The sequence below is a fragment of the Fringilla coelebs genome (assembly GCF_963513975.1).
Source record: "Fringilla coelebs genome assembly, chromosome: 1".
NCBI classification, from domain to species: Eukaryota; Metazoa; Chordata; class Aves; order Passeriformes; family Fringillidae; genus Fringilla; species Fringilla coelebs.
The window spans coordinates 34,363,540-34,382,568 of NC_140028.1; the positions used below are offsets into that span (position 1 = coordinate 34,363,540).

General features: G+C 37.8%; 1 protein-coding gene across 1 annotated transcript in view; it reads left to right on the forward strand.

Moving 5' to 3' along the window:
* Positions 1-19,029, forward strand: part of NCOA2 (nuclear receptor coactivator 2) — a 187,838-nt gene that overhangs the window by 109,825 nt on the left and 58,984 nt on the right. Inside the window, exons 4-5 of the mRNA XM_084207355.1 lie at positions 3,612-3,713; positions 4,591-4,763. Of these exons, the coding sequence (XP_084063481.1) occupies positions 3,631-3,713; positions 4,591-4,763 (256 nt within the window). The 5' untranslated portion in view covers positions 3,612-3,630. The remainder of the gene's footprint in view (positions 1-3,611; positions 3,714-4,590; positions 4,764-19,029) is intronic.

Below are 19,029 nucleotides of genomic sequence, written 5' to 3' on the forward strand. Positions count from 1 at the left end.
CTGGCACCCAGGAGGGTCCTGGTGCTGGGCAATACAGGCATGGCAGCTCTTTCTGGAGAGGAAACTCCATCTCCATTGCCCAGGTTCTGGCTCTTTTGGTTGGTAGGATAGTGTTACAGAGGAGTCTATCCACACCTTCTGAAAGTTGATTCTTCCTCATTTCTGCCAACTAGGGAATAGATTTTAGTTTCTGAATTCCAGAAGAATCCCTGACCTCTTAGCTATCCCAGTCAGACCCTAAATACCTAGGGACACAAGGGTTTGGGGGCACAGCCTTATGTTTTTAGTACTGTGTGCTAGGTACAGATGAGTGACTTTCATTTTAGCCTTTGAGATTTTTTAGATTGCTTCAATATCATCTGTCTAGCTCTCCACTTTCCAGAACACCCATCTCTGGATTTTAAATTCTGCTCTGGAGCACAATCACCTACAAGACAAGAAAATGGCTTATAAAAATCTTTGAGGTATAGAACAGGATTTTTAATTAAGACATAAAGGAGAACAGAAAGCAAACATGTTAGTAGGTGGTAGATTTCCAGAAAGAAATTATGATGAGTGAAAAAGACATGGGTAACTCATTCTAAGAATAAACTGATAATGCTACTGAGAAAAAAGATGTAATAGCCTGTAAGTGCAAACAAAATAAATACATATATTATTTGTTTAGTACTATTTGCTTTGTTTAGAAAGGGAGAAGAAGGTGCTAGTTTTGTAATTATGATACCACTTTTGTTCCCCTTAATACAGAAGAATAAAGTTTAAAGTTTGTGGTGGGAAATAAATTTTAATATGTCCTCCAAAGACTGATAGTGTGGACCTAGTGGTTTTCCTACAGAATAGCATTAGTGTGAATGTAAGAAGAACTGATTTATGCATTGGTGGAGCTGCTGGTGAAACTTTGGTTCCCACAAAAATAAAACTTCCCTTTGAAGGAGGTCTGACAGAGTAGGTAGGAGAGCTGTCAGTAACAGTTTCTGTATGATTTCTTGAGGAGGAGAGGGTTTTGGAGGATGGTGTCCACCATAAATGCTTACCTCCTTACTGTTTGGCAGGGAAGGGGAGTGAAAAGATGACAGTTTGACAGTATTTGTGAATTGTTATGCTTGCTTTTCTCAAGAAAAATAGCTGATTTACATTTCTCAGGTATTACTTGGGAAGCATAAGAAACTAAGGGATTCCCCAGCCTAATCGTTCTTCTGAACTTTAGAAGAACAACTCATCATCTGAGTCTGGATCAGAGATCAGATCTAGGGAATGTACAGCTTTCATCATGCTGATGATTTTTTCTCGCCTTGGTCAGTGAAAAATTTAGTCATAGAAGCAGAGCTGCAAGGACAGTTCCAGCTCTCCGCTGACAAAGCTTCTGTTTAAATTTTGTCAGTTTCCTTAATTGTATCTTGCACCTTCCTTGGAGCTCTTATTTGTGATACTTTTGGAATTGCATAGTTCAAGGAAGTGCTTAGCTCCTTATCTAGGAATGTATATTGCTACTCCTGTGCTTGGATAAATTCAGATCTGTGTGTCTGCTGGGGCTAGAAGTCAGTGAGGACAGGGAGCTGTAGGGGAGCAGTGGGCTCAGGGTCAGGGTGTCAGCAGCAGCGTGTCAGAGCACTCTGGAGGCTGCAGTTGATGTCTCGTGCTCCGCAGGGCGGCTGGCACTGGCGTGGCTCTGCCAGTGCCCTGGTTCTGCAGCCAGGACAGAATGGTGGGGCTTGTGCTGGTGCATCTTCCCTTGGAGAGTTGTGTCTGCTCTGCCATGGAACCTTCTTGCTCTGCTTACAGTGCGATCCTCTCAAAATAATAGCAGTGTGTATGTGTGTGTAGATATGCATGTGCATAGACTCAGGAGAGAAAAAGATAATCCAGGTATCTTTCAAATACAGTCTGGTACCATTCATGTCAAAGACCAGATGGAAGCTGTATGTTCCAGGCATGATTCAGTCTTTCTCATGAAACTTCAACAGTATCTAGAAGAAGGGAAATGACTCCACTCTCTGCTCAAACTGGTTAAAAAAATACCGAGAGCAGCTCAGTTGGTCAGAGCATGGGGTTAGTAACGCCAAGGATGTGGGTTTGGTCCCAGTATGGGCCATTCACTTAAGAGTTGGACTCAGTGATCCATCTGGGGCCCTTCCAACTCAGAATATTCTGTGGAAAAATGCTTTCATTAAAAAGAAATTTTTATTTTCTTTTAATTTAGGGAAATGTTAGGTGGTGGTCAGTTCTGAATCTGAGATGGCTCCAACTCATTGTTTGCTTGCTCAGGTTTCAGTGAGTAGTCTTTCTCAGCATTAACTGCTCAAGACCTTAATCTTTGGGCTGTTTCTGCCAGTATCTGAAATATCTTCATTCAGTTGGCTCATTGGGAAAAACAAGATTTCCAGTGTGAGCATCTGATTACCAACACACAGGCTGGCAACTAGATTTTAAAAAATGTCAAAAAGAAAAAGGGAAGGGGACTGTGTCTTTAACCCCTAGCAATTCCTTTATTATGTTCAGTGCATGGCTGACCAGGCCAGCAGAGGGAAAGGAACTGGTGGGACAGAAATGAAGGGCTTGAAGGAGGTGGTGAACTCCCTTGTTTTGATACCTGATTTCCACTTTATGCCAAAATGAAGTGGTCATACAATTACAGGCTCCAGCTCTTATTTTAGTATGGTATGAATCACCTCTTGGATGCACTCACCTCCTTCAGGCCCCTCATGCTTATTTTTCTGTTAATCCCAAACACTACAGGAGCTCTCTGAAATGTCTAGCAACACCTCTCTGCCATCATCCTCACAAAACTGGCAGCAACTAGACAGATGCTGAGCTGGGACTGCCCCATCTTCCATGAATTTTGATCATTTGCGTCATCTCCCTATGTCCTTTGGTGATTTCTGCCTCCAGAATATTGGTACTTGTTGAGAAATGTGTCATCTGAGTTTCATGTGCTTCTACAGGGCATAGGGACACCAAGAGCTGGGAGCAGGGCAGGATTTCCACAGGCTGTTTATTGCACAAATTATAAGCTTGTGTTTTTTTACTACCTTAGCTTGACAAGTTATTCTCCTTATGAGGTAGATTATATGTGCAAAATATTTATCAGTTCCTCAGCAATTTCTAGTGCTGACAGATGTTCTGTTTCTATAGTTTTGTACTTGTACTTTTGCAGGCATTATCTTCTGATTTTTAGCTAAAGCTGCATGTGCTACCTTTTCACATAGCTGGGACACATTTTATTTCATGTATTTCAGTTCTTTTGTGTTTTTCTTGTTGTATGGCACTATGGTTTTTCCTTTGTCTTTCATCATTCAACCTTGCAAATTTGCCATGAAGATTCAGCAACTCGGGCACAAAATATACTTATCAGTTCTTACCTAACTAGTAACAATCAGAGATTATATTCTTTACTTGCACACCACAAATTTTCTTCTCAAGGAGTTTTGTGTAGCATTTTGTTGGGTCATAAACACAGTATTTTTATTGGTGCCTTTTAAACAAGCTCTGTTTCAAATGATAGATTTGCCAAGGAAAACCTTAGTTGAGCATGGAATGAGAAACTTGTAAATATGAGCAGAGAACTCAAGACTTTTCCACCATAACCCTTTCTTGCACTTTCTTCCTTTTAGTTGCTGATATGTGTTCAAGATGAGTGGAATGGGAGAAAATACCTCTGACCCATCCAGAGCAGAGTCAAGAAAGCGCAAGGATCCCGATCAGGTTGGACCCAGGTTAGACCATTTATTTCTGGAAATACTGAGAGAAGGAGTTAAAAAAATGTTACACTTGCTGCTGTTTTTCAGTTAGAAGATGACAAACAACATTCTTGCAAAGAGGAGTCAGTGCCAAACTATTTTATTGCAGTAATTCCGTGTTGTTGAGGGTTTGGGGTGGGGATGAGAACTGTTCTCTTTTATTGTTGTTTGTTTGTTTATTTTTGAATCCAGCTTTGTGCCAAAATGCAGAATTTTGGTGACAATTTAGGAGAGATGTAATAATGGTTTTTGGCATTCACTGCAAGAAGTCTTCAGTCACTCATTTTGTCAATCTGAGATTTTTTTTACCACCTCTTGTACATTATAATCTAGGTCTTGAAAAATATTTTCCAGCTTTACAGCTACCAACACAAATGCATTTTAAAGCATAACCACTCATTCATCTTTTCTAAAGACTGCCATAAATTCACAAGGAGGCAGGGAGTATGGGTTGCTCAGTGTAACTATTTAAGCAGTTTTATTTTCTCATACACAATCACTATATAATGCTCTTTGGATTCTCAATGCCGTGTGGGAGGGATACTTGTAAATATTCAAATCCTGACCCCCCTCCTCCCCCCCCAAATAATCTTGTGTTTTCAATTTCTAATCCCAATCCTCTTTTGAAACAAAAACATGACTGCTGGAAAAAAAATAAGTAACATCTTTTCTAATGCTCCTTTCCTTGTTCCAGAGGAAACCTTTCTGTGTGAGAAACTTGTACGTTATATTTTGTTAGTGAGAGTGGTGTTTTTGTTAAACTACTATTAAACCTTTTAAAATTATCTCTGAGCTGGCCAGAAGGCAAGTAAACTGACATTAAAAACAGAATTTTTATAAACTCCTCTTTCAGCCCTAAAAGAAGCACTGAGAAACGCAATCGTGAGCAAGAGAATAAATACATTGAAGAACTTGCCGAGCTGATTTTTGCAAATTTTAATGATATTGACAACTTTAACTTTAAACCTGACAAATGTGCAATCTTGAAAGAAACTGTGAAGCAAATTCGTCAGATAAAAGAACAAGGTAAGAAGACTAATTAATTGGCTTTGAATATTTTGTCTTAATTGTTATTTTATTTTTGACTAACCTGATAGTCTCTTCAGCTTTTCTTTAGCAAATTCCCATGTTTTTCATGAATCAGTAATGAATAATGCTGTAAAGTCATGTGAATAGAATGTGTTAAGTACCATATTCAGTATTTTTAAAATAAGCTTCACTGAAAATTGTTTAGAGAGAGAAAATATCGATCAGTCTGATGTGTGTATCTAATGAAATTGAAATCACTTGAGCTTTCACACAAGTTAAGCTAGCAGATGGCTTTGGGAAAAAAAACCACATACTTTTACAGGGATGAGTAAGAATCCATGCAAAAGAGAAATGTCCAGGACAGTGGGGTATGCAAGTGTTCTGCATGCTCGTTTTGCTTTCTTTTGTTGGTATGAATAGATATTGTGGACTAAATTATCTGCGTCCTTTAAATGATGACATCATATCCTCGACTACAATAGATTTGAAACTATTCTAATCTCTAGATAGGGTCCTGTTATAAATGTAAACCACAGAACGTGACAGTTTTCTTCCTGTTCTTTGTCTAGAAGATTAGTTTTGTATTTCTTTTCTTTTGATATATTTCCTATTCAAAGAGAAAACCCAGATCTTTTAGCAACTTTAAATTTTTTGGAAGTGGGTTTTGTGGCACAGGTCTGTCTAGGCAGGCACACTGCAGGTGTTTGGGGCAGATTCAAATTCTTAAAGTGAGTGCATATAATTTTTCTTTTAATGTAGAAGATTTCTATCTCTTTGTAAACTGTGTTTAGAGTGATTCCTTTGATTTTCAAACAATTTAAGCATCTTTCACTTTTTCACTTCTCTGTAGGGAAATAATTTTTCCTTTTCCATGCTGTGTGTGTAGAGTTATAAAAGTGGGGACTGAGTGTTTCATAATTTAGATACATATTTATCTAAATGTATACCTATATAAGTAGATCTACAGTTTTAGACATCAGTCTGTTCAAAGCTAAATGGAAAGTGGAAGGAGTCAGATTTTGTCAATTGCCTCCAAAGTTCTAACTGATTAATCTTAGGGAGTGTTCTATTTCTCAGCTTGTTCTCCTCTTTTTGCTGTTAGGTTGCTGTGATTTTTAAAGTGGATATTCTAGTGATGTTGCCATGCCCCTTCTTAGAAGTATACTTATTAACCTGACACCATGTCCATCATTGTTTTGCGCCTTGCTGGCTTTTGAGATACTCTTTTTCCCTTATTTTCTTCATCCTTTTCTCAAACTGATTTTTTTTTTGCTGTCACCAAGCAACACATACTCCTTATCTTTACCTGAGAAAAGGAAAAGGACAAAAAAAATTGTGTTTTCCTGGGAAGTGAGTCCACAAAGGGAAATCTGCTAGACCACTTTGGTAATTCTGTCAGCAGTTCTGGAAAGTCTAGTCTGAAAATCTGGCCCTAACTCATGGCAACTTTGTCAAATCCAGGGTTTTATTGTTTAGGACCAATATCACAAAAATAGTTTTCATGGTGTTATGAAACACTGACACTCACCAGACCAGGTTATAAGTAAACTATTGAAGTCATCAAGGGCCAGAATTGTGCCAAAGCTGAACGTGCAGTTAGTTTTTTAAGGTCATAAAATCTTACTGCAAAAAACAGTAAGAGACAGACTAAACTACTGTGAGTACTGTTTATTTCAGTAAGTAGAAGTAGTTTGCAACCCTTGAGCAATAAAGACACTAAATTGCTCTTTTTGATGTTGATTTGTTATACAAGGTTCTTTAGTTGAGGACAATTAGATGTTCTGGTAACTGGGTATCCACATAAAACTCACAGCTGGTACAGACTGACTTTAAGCCTCTAAGGGCACTGCAAAACACTGAGACCTTCAAGGTGGTCATTAGTAGCATCTCAGAAGAAAGATCAGAATATTTTAAATTATTCCTTTGAGCTGGTAAAGGTTTGATACCTATTCCTACTTAGAAGCTACTTCTGTTTGTTGTAACAGAGAATTTAAAAGGCTTTTCCTTTTAAAAAAAATTCAAATGACAGCATACTCTAAAATGCAATATTATTTTGGAACAGGCATTTCTTTAACAAAAATGTCTCACATATATTAAGTGTCCAAGTTGCACAAACAGTACAGTATCCCTGTACTTCTGTTGAGTGCCACAAAAAATCTGACATAAACGATGCAGACCTAGTGAGGTTATTACTATTGCTCTCTCATGTTTTACAGGTAGTTTGTCACTGCACCTTGGGAATCCTGCACTTGGATATGCTCATCATTTAAATGTATTAACTTTTAGGTTGTTCCAAATCTTTCTGATTGGTCTTCAACTGGAAAGACCTGTTAGAACACCTTGACAACAGTCAAAAACTTGCATTATCTATTTCTAAAACAAAAGTCATTAAAATAATGCTATACTTGCATGAAGTGCCATGAGACTCAGGTTAAAAATAGTATTTTATTACATTGCTTTGTTGATTTTTAGTGTTATGCAGAATACTTGTAGGACAAAACTAAATGAAATCCTGAAACTCTTCAGTGATTCTACACTGACATGGACAAATTAAGATGGCTTAGTGGCCATACAGTGGGTCTGCTCTGCATTTCTTCCAAAGCAGATTAGATTAAATTAGTGAGACCTTAATTTACAGTTTTATTATTTCGAAGTTTTAGTAAAGAGGTTGTTTTGTTGAAATAAATACTAAAAATTCTAATTGCACATGAAGGTCTAATTACTTACAAAAGCACAGTCACTTATAAATACTTGAAAAACCACTGAAAACAAGTTTCATAGCTTCTACTGAGCTTTGTCAAGGAAACTTTATTCTAGGTTCTAGGAATGAGAACAGGGAAGGGTGAAATGCAGGTTGATATTTGTTTCCCATGTCAAGCTAGCTGGGCCGGTAGCTGAAAAAAGTAATAGATTTTTTTCTTTAATAATACTGTATAATTTAGTACAATGTTATGCTGATCTATTTTATATGCAAATATATACTTGGAATACTTTATCTGTTATCTTTCTATCATTTCTCACAGTATATAGTTCAAAGATTCCTAAGTTGTGGTATGTTAGAGATTCTGTTTATTACAATTTGAAGGCAAGTTATAAATGCCATGTGTAAAGCTAAATTCGTTAAAAGAATTCAAGATATTTGGAAGATGTAACCATTGCATGGAGTTTTAATCTGGGTTTTGAAATGGTTTTAGTACTTGGGAAAGGGATGACAAGTTATTTTACAAAAGATTAATTTTCTACTGAGGACTTTTATCATACTATCTTACAATGATTGGATGGAGATTTTGTGAATGTCCAGAGGAGATGAAAAATTGTGATTATAGCATGAAGATGGAACAGAAGTTGTATTCATGTAAATCTTAAGTGGATATCTCTACTGGGGATTTGAGACTTGTATTTCAAGCACTTTGGAAAACACTCATTCAGTTTTTTATTTACAACATAATAGTAATTTGGAACAGTTGCATTACATGGTCGTTGAAGTGTAAGCTCTCCTGTTGTTTGCAGTCCATGCTAAGTTTCTTGAAAATGGTAATGGTCATGTATGTTACAGACTTGTTCATAATGTGTACAAGTAATTTCTGATGTGCACATGCTTAATTCAGAAAACTTGTGTTAGACAAGTGTAAAGACCATTGGGAATAAACATTCCTTTATGTGCCAGATGTCCAAGGAGCTATAAAGCCATTTGATTGTATTTAAGAAATATGCTTAGTAAAATAGTATCTGATTGATTTTAGGATCATATCTTATTTTAAGAAGCAACTTCAGCATTTAAGATACTAATTTCTGTCACATAAGTACTGCTTAAAACGTTTTCTGATATCTGAAGACAACAGAATTCTGACAGTAAATAAAAGTAATCTGAATTTTCTTTTTCCTTAGCTGACAATCAGTTGAACTGTTTCACATCAATCTCATTTGATTTTATGCCAACAGCAGTCCTTTTCCTTCACTCTCGTCACCAGCCTGACTCCCCTCATCATGGTAGTGGGGTTTTTGTCATTATTTTTTTGATTGCTTTGTCTCTGTTTTGCTGGGTTTTATTTCAGGGTTTTGTGGGTGTTTTTTGTTTTGTTTGGGGTTTTTTTGTTTGTTTTTTCTCCTTCTTTTGGATATAAAGCAGGTTATAAAAATTAAACCCTTGCCCTTAGTTTGCAGCTTCTTTTATCTGTCATGCTGGCTCCAGTCTCAGCAGGTAAATAACTCATCTTTTAAAGCAGAGACTATCTATCATATTTCACTGTTTGAACAACTCCTGCTTCAGACTTTTGAATTTCCATTTCATCATTATCTAGTTGTGCTTTAGCCTCCCCCCTGAATATCAGCAATGCAGTAGATTGGAGGATACTGAAGATCACCTTAAGCTTCTTCAGCAGTTTCTGCCGCTAAGTCTCCTCTGACCTCTTCAGGTGGAGTGCTGAGGAATGTGTCCTGACAAAAGTGCAAGACATGGGGTTGTTTGGTTTTTTTTTTCCAAGTCCCCTGAGTTCCTTTTATTAAACTCCAGGTCTCTATCTCTTATTTCTCCCCTTCTATTCTCCACGCCTTTCTGTCTTCTGTAGCAATTTTTTAGGATGGCATCCACCTGTCTTATTTAGATTCACATACAGTGGGATATAATCTACTGTGGTGAAGTATCCTCAAGTATGATTTTATGTCACTTCCATTTTCCTGCCAAGTCCAGTTTTCATGTGTCACTAGTTTCCAAAGAGGTTTTATGATCTGTAGATCAGCTTTTCAGTGGTTCAGGGAAGGGATATTGGGTGGCAATTACCAGTCTAGCTGTTAATGTGCACTTCTGAGATGTGAAACAGACCTTATTTTCAGAATAGCCTTAAAAGACAGACCTTGGACAGAATGAATCGCCATGTGAAAGTAGAATAGTGTTGGGAGAGGGAGAGGTGCTTGATGAAGAGAGACATGCACGGAAACCTGTGTGAACTTTGAAAGAAAGCTTGTTGTTAATCATATTTATCTTCTTTTTCTGGTTTCACATTTGATAGCAAAACCAGTTTTTGCTTCCCTGTAGCAGTACTGTGTAATCACAGGGGCACTCCAGCAGATAGTGCATTGTTGCCTCCAGCACAAGTATGCAAGTAAAATCACTTGCTAAAAGAAAGCAGCGTAGTCTTAAGGCTGTAATGAGGTGTTGCTTTGGCTGCTGCTACTTTGAATTTATCAGATCTGAATTTAGATTCATATTTCACAAGGTATTTAAGCAACTGCCTAACTTCAAGCAGATGAGTAATCCCTGTTAAGTCAGTGGAACTACTTAAAGGTTCAAAGTTATGTGCATAAATATCTTGTAAAATCATTATATTTAGGCAAGGGAGCATATGCAGACTTGCGTTTTGTTTGTTGGTTTTTGTTTTGCAAATATTTTTCTAGGTCAATTTTACTGTAATTATATTTTTATATTAATCATATTTGAGATGAGTTATTCAAATTTTATGCCAATTTTTGAATCTTCTTTTTGAAGGAATTGTACATGGCTATCACTGTGTGTATATACTATATTTTCAGTCTGATAGGATTTTAAAACTGAATTAGCAGTCACAGAATTTCAGGCTTGAAGTCAAGGAACTTATGCAGAGCATTTACAAAAAAAACCCCAAAACTCAAAACAACAACTATTACTGAATTTGCTTTGTTGTCTCCCCTGCCTACAGCTGAGAGTGATACATTGAAAGTGTCTTTGATCTTCCTGTGTACATTGTAAGGCTTTCTGTCTAAATATGCAGTTTATGTTGACTTTCCTACTTTCATGACTCCAGAGAACTACTGATTCAGTGAAAAATTTTAAGCGGTTTTAGGTGATGGAGACCATCAGTTTCTTTTCTGTATCTGATGAAAAGCAATCATTGGCCAGCAACCCATCAAGTGGGAATCTTCCCAGTGTTTGCTTGTTTTATTGGGGCTGTGTATCATGCAAAATATTTAGCTTAAACCTTATCTACACATAAGTTAAGGCATTTTAATAATATTAATATTCTTCTGTGGAGGCAGCATTATAATGTAATTAATATTACTTATTGAATAAGTAGCTGAAGACACTTTATGACATATAACTGTGCCCACACTGGGATCAAGCAATTAAGAGAGGGGATTGTTCAGCATGGAGTGGAGAAGGCTCTGGGGATGCCTTATTGCAGCCTCTCAATGTGTAAAGGGGCTTACAGGAGAGACAGAGAGAGACTTCTTATTGAGGCCTGTAGTGCCAGAACAAGACGCAGTGGTTTTGAGTGGAAAGAGGATAGAATTAGATTGGACTTTTTCCTTATAGAAGAAGTTATTCATTGTGGGGGTAATGAGGCCCTGGAGCGGGCTGCCCAGAGAAGTTGTGGATACACCATCCCTGGAAGTGTTCAGAGCCAGATGGGTTGGGGCTTTGAGCAGCTTGGTCTAGTGAAAGATGTTCCTGCCCATAGCAGGAGGGGTGACTAAGTGATCTTTAAAGCTCTCTTCCAACCTGAGCTAGTCTGTGATTCTGTGATTCTCTTGCTTCAAGAAGACAGATAAAAATGATCAAATGTGCAAACCAGCCTGTGGAAAATAAGTCAGCTGTTGAAAAGCCCTGTTTTCACCATCCCTGCCCTCCTCCTGATCATGAGTTTCCATTTCCTCCCTTACCATGACAGAAGCATTTCTGCAGTTGTGTGGTGACCCTGAGCAGTGGTTTTGAGGTGCCTGTTGGAGAGATTCTGTCTCACCCTGGGTCCCTGGCGGGGCCCCACTTGCACACAGGTCCAAGTGTGCCAGCCATGACTGAGCTAAGGGCCAATGCCCACAGCTGTCCTGGTGTTGTTGGGCATTGCAGGGTGGCATGTGATGGCTGTCACCTAACAAGACATTCCTCTTGACCATGGGCTTCAGCTCAGTCAGTGATGGATGACTTCCATGCCAGAGATAATTTACTTGACGTTTTAGACTGAAAATCTAAGCTTTGACTTCAAGGTATGGGTCAAAGTAAAAAAGAAACTAAATGTTACTCTTAGCTGTTGAGGTGCTGGTCTTTTTCAGGTAGAAATGGTCATTACTGGCAAGTGCTACAGGAAAACTTTGTTGTTTGTTTTGCATCCTACTTATATTTGTTTTTCTTTAGTCTTTGTGTTCTTTCATAAATTCTAAATGTCCAAGAGAAAAAAAATAGTTCAAGCTAGCAAAGTGTGGCTGTTTACTTTGTATTATATAGCTGCAAAGATGATTGCAGTGTAAGAGGTTGTGATCTATAATACCAATGCTTGGAAATGCTATAAAGGACTGAGCTGCTTCTCCTATATTTAACCTTCTTTGGGGAATAGTGTCAAGTGTTCCCTCTTTGTTCTTTACAGGAATATCTTCATCAAAGTTTTGGTTTAGTTACTGTAATATGTAATGATCATGTTATTGTCTATGTACTACTGGGATTGTACTAAAAATGTCTTGCATAAGAGAGATGGAGACATGTCTTCTTGAAATTTTGGGTTTTGGAGGCTGCCTCCTTGATAAGTGTATTGTTCTCAGACTGCATTTAAATTGTCACTGAGCACTTTAAACTTCAAAACTTTACTGGTTTGTTCAGAGGGTTTTTTTACAATTTAACATGTAATCTCTTATGAACTGTAAATATCATAAATTCATTCAGCATTTTTATTTGAAAGGAAAATAAAATGCAGAAATATAGACTGACATCCATCCCACCACAATATGGACTAAGCTTTTGAGTCTAGTGTTTCTCACCAGCTGTTCTGTCTTCAGAAGTGTGGTCAGAAAAGGCTGAGTTTAGGTGTTAAAAGATAAATGCTGAGTTTAGCTTTTAAAGAACAATTGTAGCCTTCTGATTTGAGTCCTGATGATAGTGGTTTTAGTCCCTTGTTGCTGGATGGTTTGCAGTGTAAAAGGTGCTGACTGTAGAACACCAAATCTTGCTGTGTGCTTTAGATTTGAATGCAATGTCTTAATCTCAGCAGCACATAAAGCAAGTAAATGAAGGAGACTTCATGTTACCTTGGCTCTCTGTCTGCAGCTTAATTTATGGAATAGCAAATTAAAAATTCGCTGTGAATAGTGATGATACTTCAGTCAAAAAAAGATCATCTATTTTAAGGAATCTAGCTTTTGTTACACAGCTTTTATCTTTTCTTTTTAAAGACTGCAGCTTGAAAAGCAATAATACAATATTTACTCACAATAGGGTGCAATGCCTTTCATACCATGTTTGAATCCTGAAAATCTGAGGATTCACAGCAGATTGAAGAAGCATTGATCAAAGGCTTCTCTGTGTTCAAACTAGCACCAAGACAATTGCATCTGTTCTAAGTCATGCATTTTGTTATTGCTGCAAAACATTCTGTGTATGGACAGTTAGTTGGAAAAAGGGGTTCTTGAATGTGAAATCACCAAGGATATGAAAAACAATAAGTCAGCTATTACTGCTTCAGCCTACAGTTTCTTTTATGAAAACCCTCAGTGGGCAACTGGGGGAAAATCAGACTGAAGAGTGAAGGGTGACGTAGCAAGTGATCAGTTGCTTGAGCTCATAGTGAATGCCCTCAGACAAAGTTCCTGAGAGCCAATACATGCATGATTTCTGTTTCCTTTCATCATTATGGGGTGTTGGCACATCTCTATGTATTTTACAAGACAAGGGGTACTCTTAATATATTCCCTGCACACTTAGCCACACACATACTCTCCTTCCCTTCTTTACCTTGCACAAGGTCAGAGGAGGGGAAAGGAGAGACAGAAAAGTACATCAATTTAAGTTCTCCTGAAGTGGATAACTCCATAAACCATAAATCCATTAAGTGGATACTCCATAACTGAGGTGCTTCAGTATGCCCATGTTATCTGAATAAGTATCCACATGCTTTTTTGGACGAAGCAGCCGTGTCGTGCATCCCTTCACTGAGGCCCAGGTCGTGTCAGAGCAGAAATGCATGTCCCTGCACCTTGCTTTGCTCGCTGGCATGAACCAGAATGGAGCTGCACAGTGTGCCTGCCACAGAGGACTCCAGCACACAAAGGCAGGATGCAGCCTCACAGCTGGAATTTGTGACTGGCTCATACGGAAGGAGCGGATTGTTAATGGGAAGTTAACTGAAATCGGGTGCAACTCACTGAAGGAATTGGTAGGCTCTGTTAGCCCTCCCAAAGAAGTCTGAATGTTCTTCAGAATATTCAGTGGAAGTTCTTGTCACGATCCAGGAGTTGGTGAAATATTTTGTGATGTTGCAGAGTGCTGGCTAGGTCCCTTGTCATCTTAAGATACCTGATCCTGAAGAGCACTAGCCTTATACTAGTACTTTTTCTCCTGAGGCACAATTTCCTAGAAAGACTTGGAACAACCTGCAATTCCCATGATTCTTCTGAGGGAGATGACTTCCAGAGACAAATGAGGTGTGGGCCTATATTCAACACTGAATAGGAAGTGTGTTTAAATATAGCATTTAATCTACTTGGAAATTAAAAAAAAAAAGAGAGGAAAAGATATCAAGGTTGTAATTTCTAAATATAGATTGGAAAACTCAGAGGGACCCTAATTTAGATTTTTCTTGGTTTATTTATTTTGATGTTTGGTGGAAAAAATAGCAAGGTATTTTGTGCCAATAACATAAAATTCTTCCTGTGTTGGTTCTTTTGTATAAGGCCTTTCACCATCTTGGGTTGCAGGAAAGATTTGAATGTTTGGGTTTTTTTTTTCTGTCTTTAGCTGTTTCTTCATATCCCCACTGACTCCTCTGAATGCAATGCTCCCTGTCACTAATTCTCAAAAATGGAGTTTTGTATTGGATGGATTTTCTTTGTAGTTTCAAATTCCCCCCATTTTTTGAAGGGTATTATTTTTAAGCCTGCACTGTTTTCTCTTCTTTTCAGTAATTGTTCTGGGGTTTTTTTTGTTTTTTTCACACCTTCTCCAGTCCTGCTGTCTCTTGCCTTTGGTGTGGCTTTAGCCATAATTTTATGACTGGCAACACCATACCAGTTTTATTCCATTCACTTTCATCCCTCTGATAATGTTTTTACTTAGTTGCTGTGGTAAGAAATCATCAAATAGTTTAGGGAATGTGACAAAAGTTACTAATGAATTGCTGAGTGTTACACTGATGAAAATCAAGGATTATTGTGATTACTATTGAGCTTGAAAGTTGAGCCACCATCTGTCTATCTGCAAGAGGTGCTGATTTTAAGTGAACGTTGTAGTACAGATTGTCAGGCCATTGTAGTTAAAGTTCAAAATATAATTTTGTGTTTGCAGTTGGCAATCTAAAATGTAAATATGCCCAGTAAGCTTTTTTCCCATTACTTTTTTATATCAGTGATACAGGCAGAGAAGCCAGTCTGTAAAACCTTTATTAAATATAACTGAGGGAGGATATTGGCTTTCTCAGGGTCATTGTGAATTATGGTGCAAGAATACTCTTTCTTTCCCTGGGCTATGTGATGGTCATGGGCATTGCCACTTGTTCTTTCTTTGAAGCTCAGACAAGGAGCATATATCCTTTATTTCAACAGCTTAAATGCTTTCCAAAGAAAGGGGTATGGTTTCTTCTGTTGTTTTTTGTGGGGATTTTTGTTGGGTAAGTTGGTTGGTTTATTTAATAAGGACTTTGGCCCCAATATTCTTCAGTGTTTAGGCTAAGGTGAACACATAGTACTGTGGAAATGACAGCTGTTATGTCAAAGGTCTCACCTGTTGGTGTTCAACTGGGTAAAATGTAAAATGAAGAGCAGGCACCCATATTGCTTTTTTGCAGGCAAATAAGTAAATTGGAGACTGGAGGAAAATGTTCTGGATTATCGCTTCTGATGTAATGCTCAGGCTTGGCCGCAGACCTTCATTACTGGCCTTCGTGCCAGGGAGGGACACGGCTGGAGGCAGACCATAATCTTCAGCAGTTCCTGGTTAAAGCTACATGTGTTCAGCATTTTCAGGGTGATGATTGCCCAACAAGGGCCCCTCATTCCCAGCCTGTGCCATGTCATGAGTTTGGGGCTGGGAAGAGCAGCAAGACTACAGAGGTGGCTGGGCAGCACGTGCCGGCACAACGCGGAGCGTCCTCCGCTGCGCTCCTGCTTTCCCGTCGGGAACGGCTGGGGAGCTGTTAATACAGCTCCAAATTTCTTCTCAGAAGAGAACTGATAAAGCTCACTGAGAAAAGAGAGAAAACAGTGCCATTAGTGTTTAATCATTTTCCTGTTTATGGATTATACTGACATATTTCAGGCTGGGTGCTGGTCCCTGCTTCATGAATCTGAGTTACAGAAGCAGAAACAGGAGCGCCTAATTAATTAAGTTTTAAGTATGGTTCAGTCTGTTGAAGGGAGCCCATTTGTACCTCTCAGTGCTATTAGCAGACGTTTTAAAATGTCTGCTAATTAATATGTGGCAGAATAAATTAATACAATTGAGGTTAAAAGTGACTTTGTCTGGATGTAAATCATAGCAACAAGATAAGCCAAGATTTTCTAGGGTAATGAAAAAAGATCTCTTCATTTTAGAGAATATTTTAAGGAATGCAGGTTAATAATCTTACCTTTCTTCCCACAGCCATCCTGTATTCATAATGTACCTGAAGTTATGTAGCCACTGTTGAAATTTATCTTAAAACACAGTTTTGTGAAGGACTTGGATTTAAAAATCCCTTTAAATAACTAACATGCAGAAATAAACATTTTCTTCTAAGAAGCTTTGCTTTTCCATCTGCTTTCCTTGCAGTAATAGGAAAGTTTCTGTTTCTAAATTGCCTTGAAATTTTGGCTGAGGCCTGTGATGGTGGGTTAGACAAGTAAGGAGAGGGGCCCAAGCTTCTATTTCTGAACACTGGGCTGTTACAGAAGAAAACTTTACTTGTCCTTAATGATTTAGAGCTTTTTTGCAAAAGATTTATCTACCATAATCTGGACTATTAGAAACAGTAGGAGCCCTGTAATCCATGTTAACATGGGCACATTAAATTAAAGCTCTTTCTGTTCTTCCTTAGCTGTCTTCAATTATCTGTGCTCCATTTTGGCCTACGTTTTATTATGGAAACTTCTTTCATAGGGAGCCCATGATCCATCCTATTTCTTTTTTTGTGGACCACATTAGGTCTCTTGAAAACTTATGCAGTTGTCAATGGCAATTTATAAAAGCAAAAAGATCTTTGCCTGTTGTTGTGGATGATCTGGTGTGTCACAAAGATTTATTATCAGCATCCTAAAATAAGACAGATATTTTGTAATCATGGCGATGTGGCATTCGAAGAAAGGGAGTCATCTGTTTCCTTTTAACAGCTGGTTGAGCACAGAAGAGTTAGGCTTCAAGAAATAGAGTCTGCCTAGCTTAATACTCCTCTCTAGTATGTTATTTTGGCCTAAGTTTTGGAAACCCAAAAGTTTAATTAGCTTGGCAACTCCATCTGCAGATTCTAGTCTAAAGAGTGTTAACCCTTATATCTTTATTTTCAAATTCTGGCTGGTGTTTTAACATGTCAGAGAACGAATTGGAGGGCTGTTAACATTTAAAAAAGCAATATATTCTTTCTGAGACCATAGTGGAACCCTGTTTTGAACGAAATTATCAGATTCTGCCATGTTTCTTCCCTTTGAAGATATTAGCTCAGCCAAAATGTTAAAGAACATTGGACTCCCACCATTTAGACATTCATGTCAATGATGTTTTAAGAGATGAATTATCAAAATAAGATGAGGTTACTCATTTGGTAAATATCTAACACTTATAAAATTGCAAATGCCAAGAAATACAGTAATTTTTTCTGTCCTAATTCAGCACATACCAAAGAAAATAATTACTTTGTTAAATGAAGTGATGCCAAATATTTGTATCTAATATTTCAGTGAGGAGGTCAGTTAGCTTGGCTCTTTGTTTTGAAATGCAGCCATATTAATGTAACAGATTTTAAGTCAGTGCTGATGGCTGTGCAGCATTTGTTATCATGCACAGTTGAGTAGTTTACGTGAGTGTTCTGAAATCATGTAAATAGCAACAGATGCAAAACCATTTCCTGGATGTGTTTGTGTATACAGCTACAGATACATATATTTGAATCTGCTTATCTGATTCTAGCACAGAATAATAAGTGACTGATTAAATTCAGGGTATTTTGGGGTAAGGCACTGACAGTCAATGTGCTTAATCTAACACGTGTACTCCTTTATTGTTGAGTACTGTATTGTAGGCATTTATTAAATACTGTACACTATGCTGTAATCAATCAGATATTTGGGATTATACCAGTTAGTAAACATTCTTAGGAAATGTAAATGCCAAAAGAGAACCCCAAACCCCTGTTTTTAAAAATGCATTTTAAAACCAGTGAAAATTAGAAATTCTCAGCATCATCCTGGATTTTGGCCTTTGATAAGGACATTTCCTGGGCAGGGCACCTTTGATGATTAAGTTATTTAGATGTTTCCCTAATCAATCAGTGTACACTATAAAGACAGTGTTGGTGTTCTTTTTGGGGAAAAGATAATATCTTTAAAACACATGTACCTTTAATTTTTCTGATTGCAAGTTAAGCACAACCTTTCATTTCATGTAGAAGCATTTGTTGAACATACTCAAATATTTTAGTAATAAGACCAGTCTAAAAATTTTGCAGGAGTAAAACTATACCCAATTATATTCCTTTCCACCTTTTTGAAAACTTAGTGGAAAAGGTTAATGTTGCAGCATGTCCAGGGATTCAGTAGGTGATAGTGATGATGGAGGCCTAATTCCATGTTTTGGAGATGAAAAATAACTTTCCACTCACAATGTGGTAGTTTGACACATCACCACAAGTTTAAATGAAGTATGGGGTGAGAAATCGTTTCTGGATTCAGGGTTCCTTTCAGTCTTAGTTTAGATTTCACTTAAAGGGTAATATAGCAATTGTCCTTCTGTGTCTTTAGTGATAAATAAAAATACTAGAAATAATATCACCAAAGAAATTATTTCAATTGCTGCATTGTTTCATATTTTTATTGTGTGCTGGGGATGGATCAAGCCATTGAGGATTTGTGGTCCTGGATACGACACTTCACTTGAGTCTTCACTTGAGCAGCAGCAGAGAGGGGGTTGTAACTCTGGGTTTTACTTCAGACCCCAGTCCCTAACTTACCAGAGACTGGGGACTTCTGGGCTGATACCAGGTAAAAATAATCTCTTGCCCACTGCATTAAGTAGATAAATCTGCAGATAGTTGGTAGAAAGTTCTGTAAATAATACATATTTACATATAAATAATAACATTACTTTTACCTGTAACTGTTCTATCCAAGAGTTAGCAAT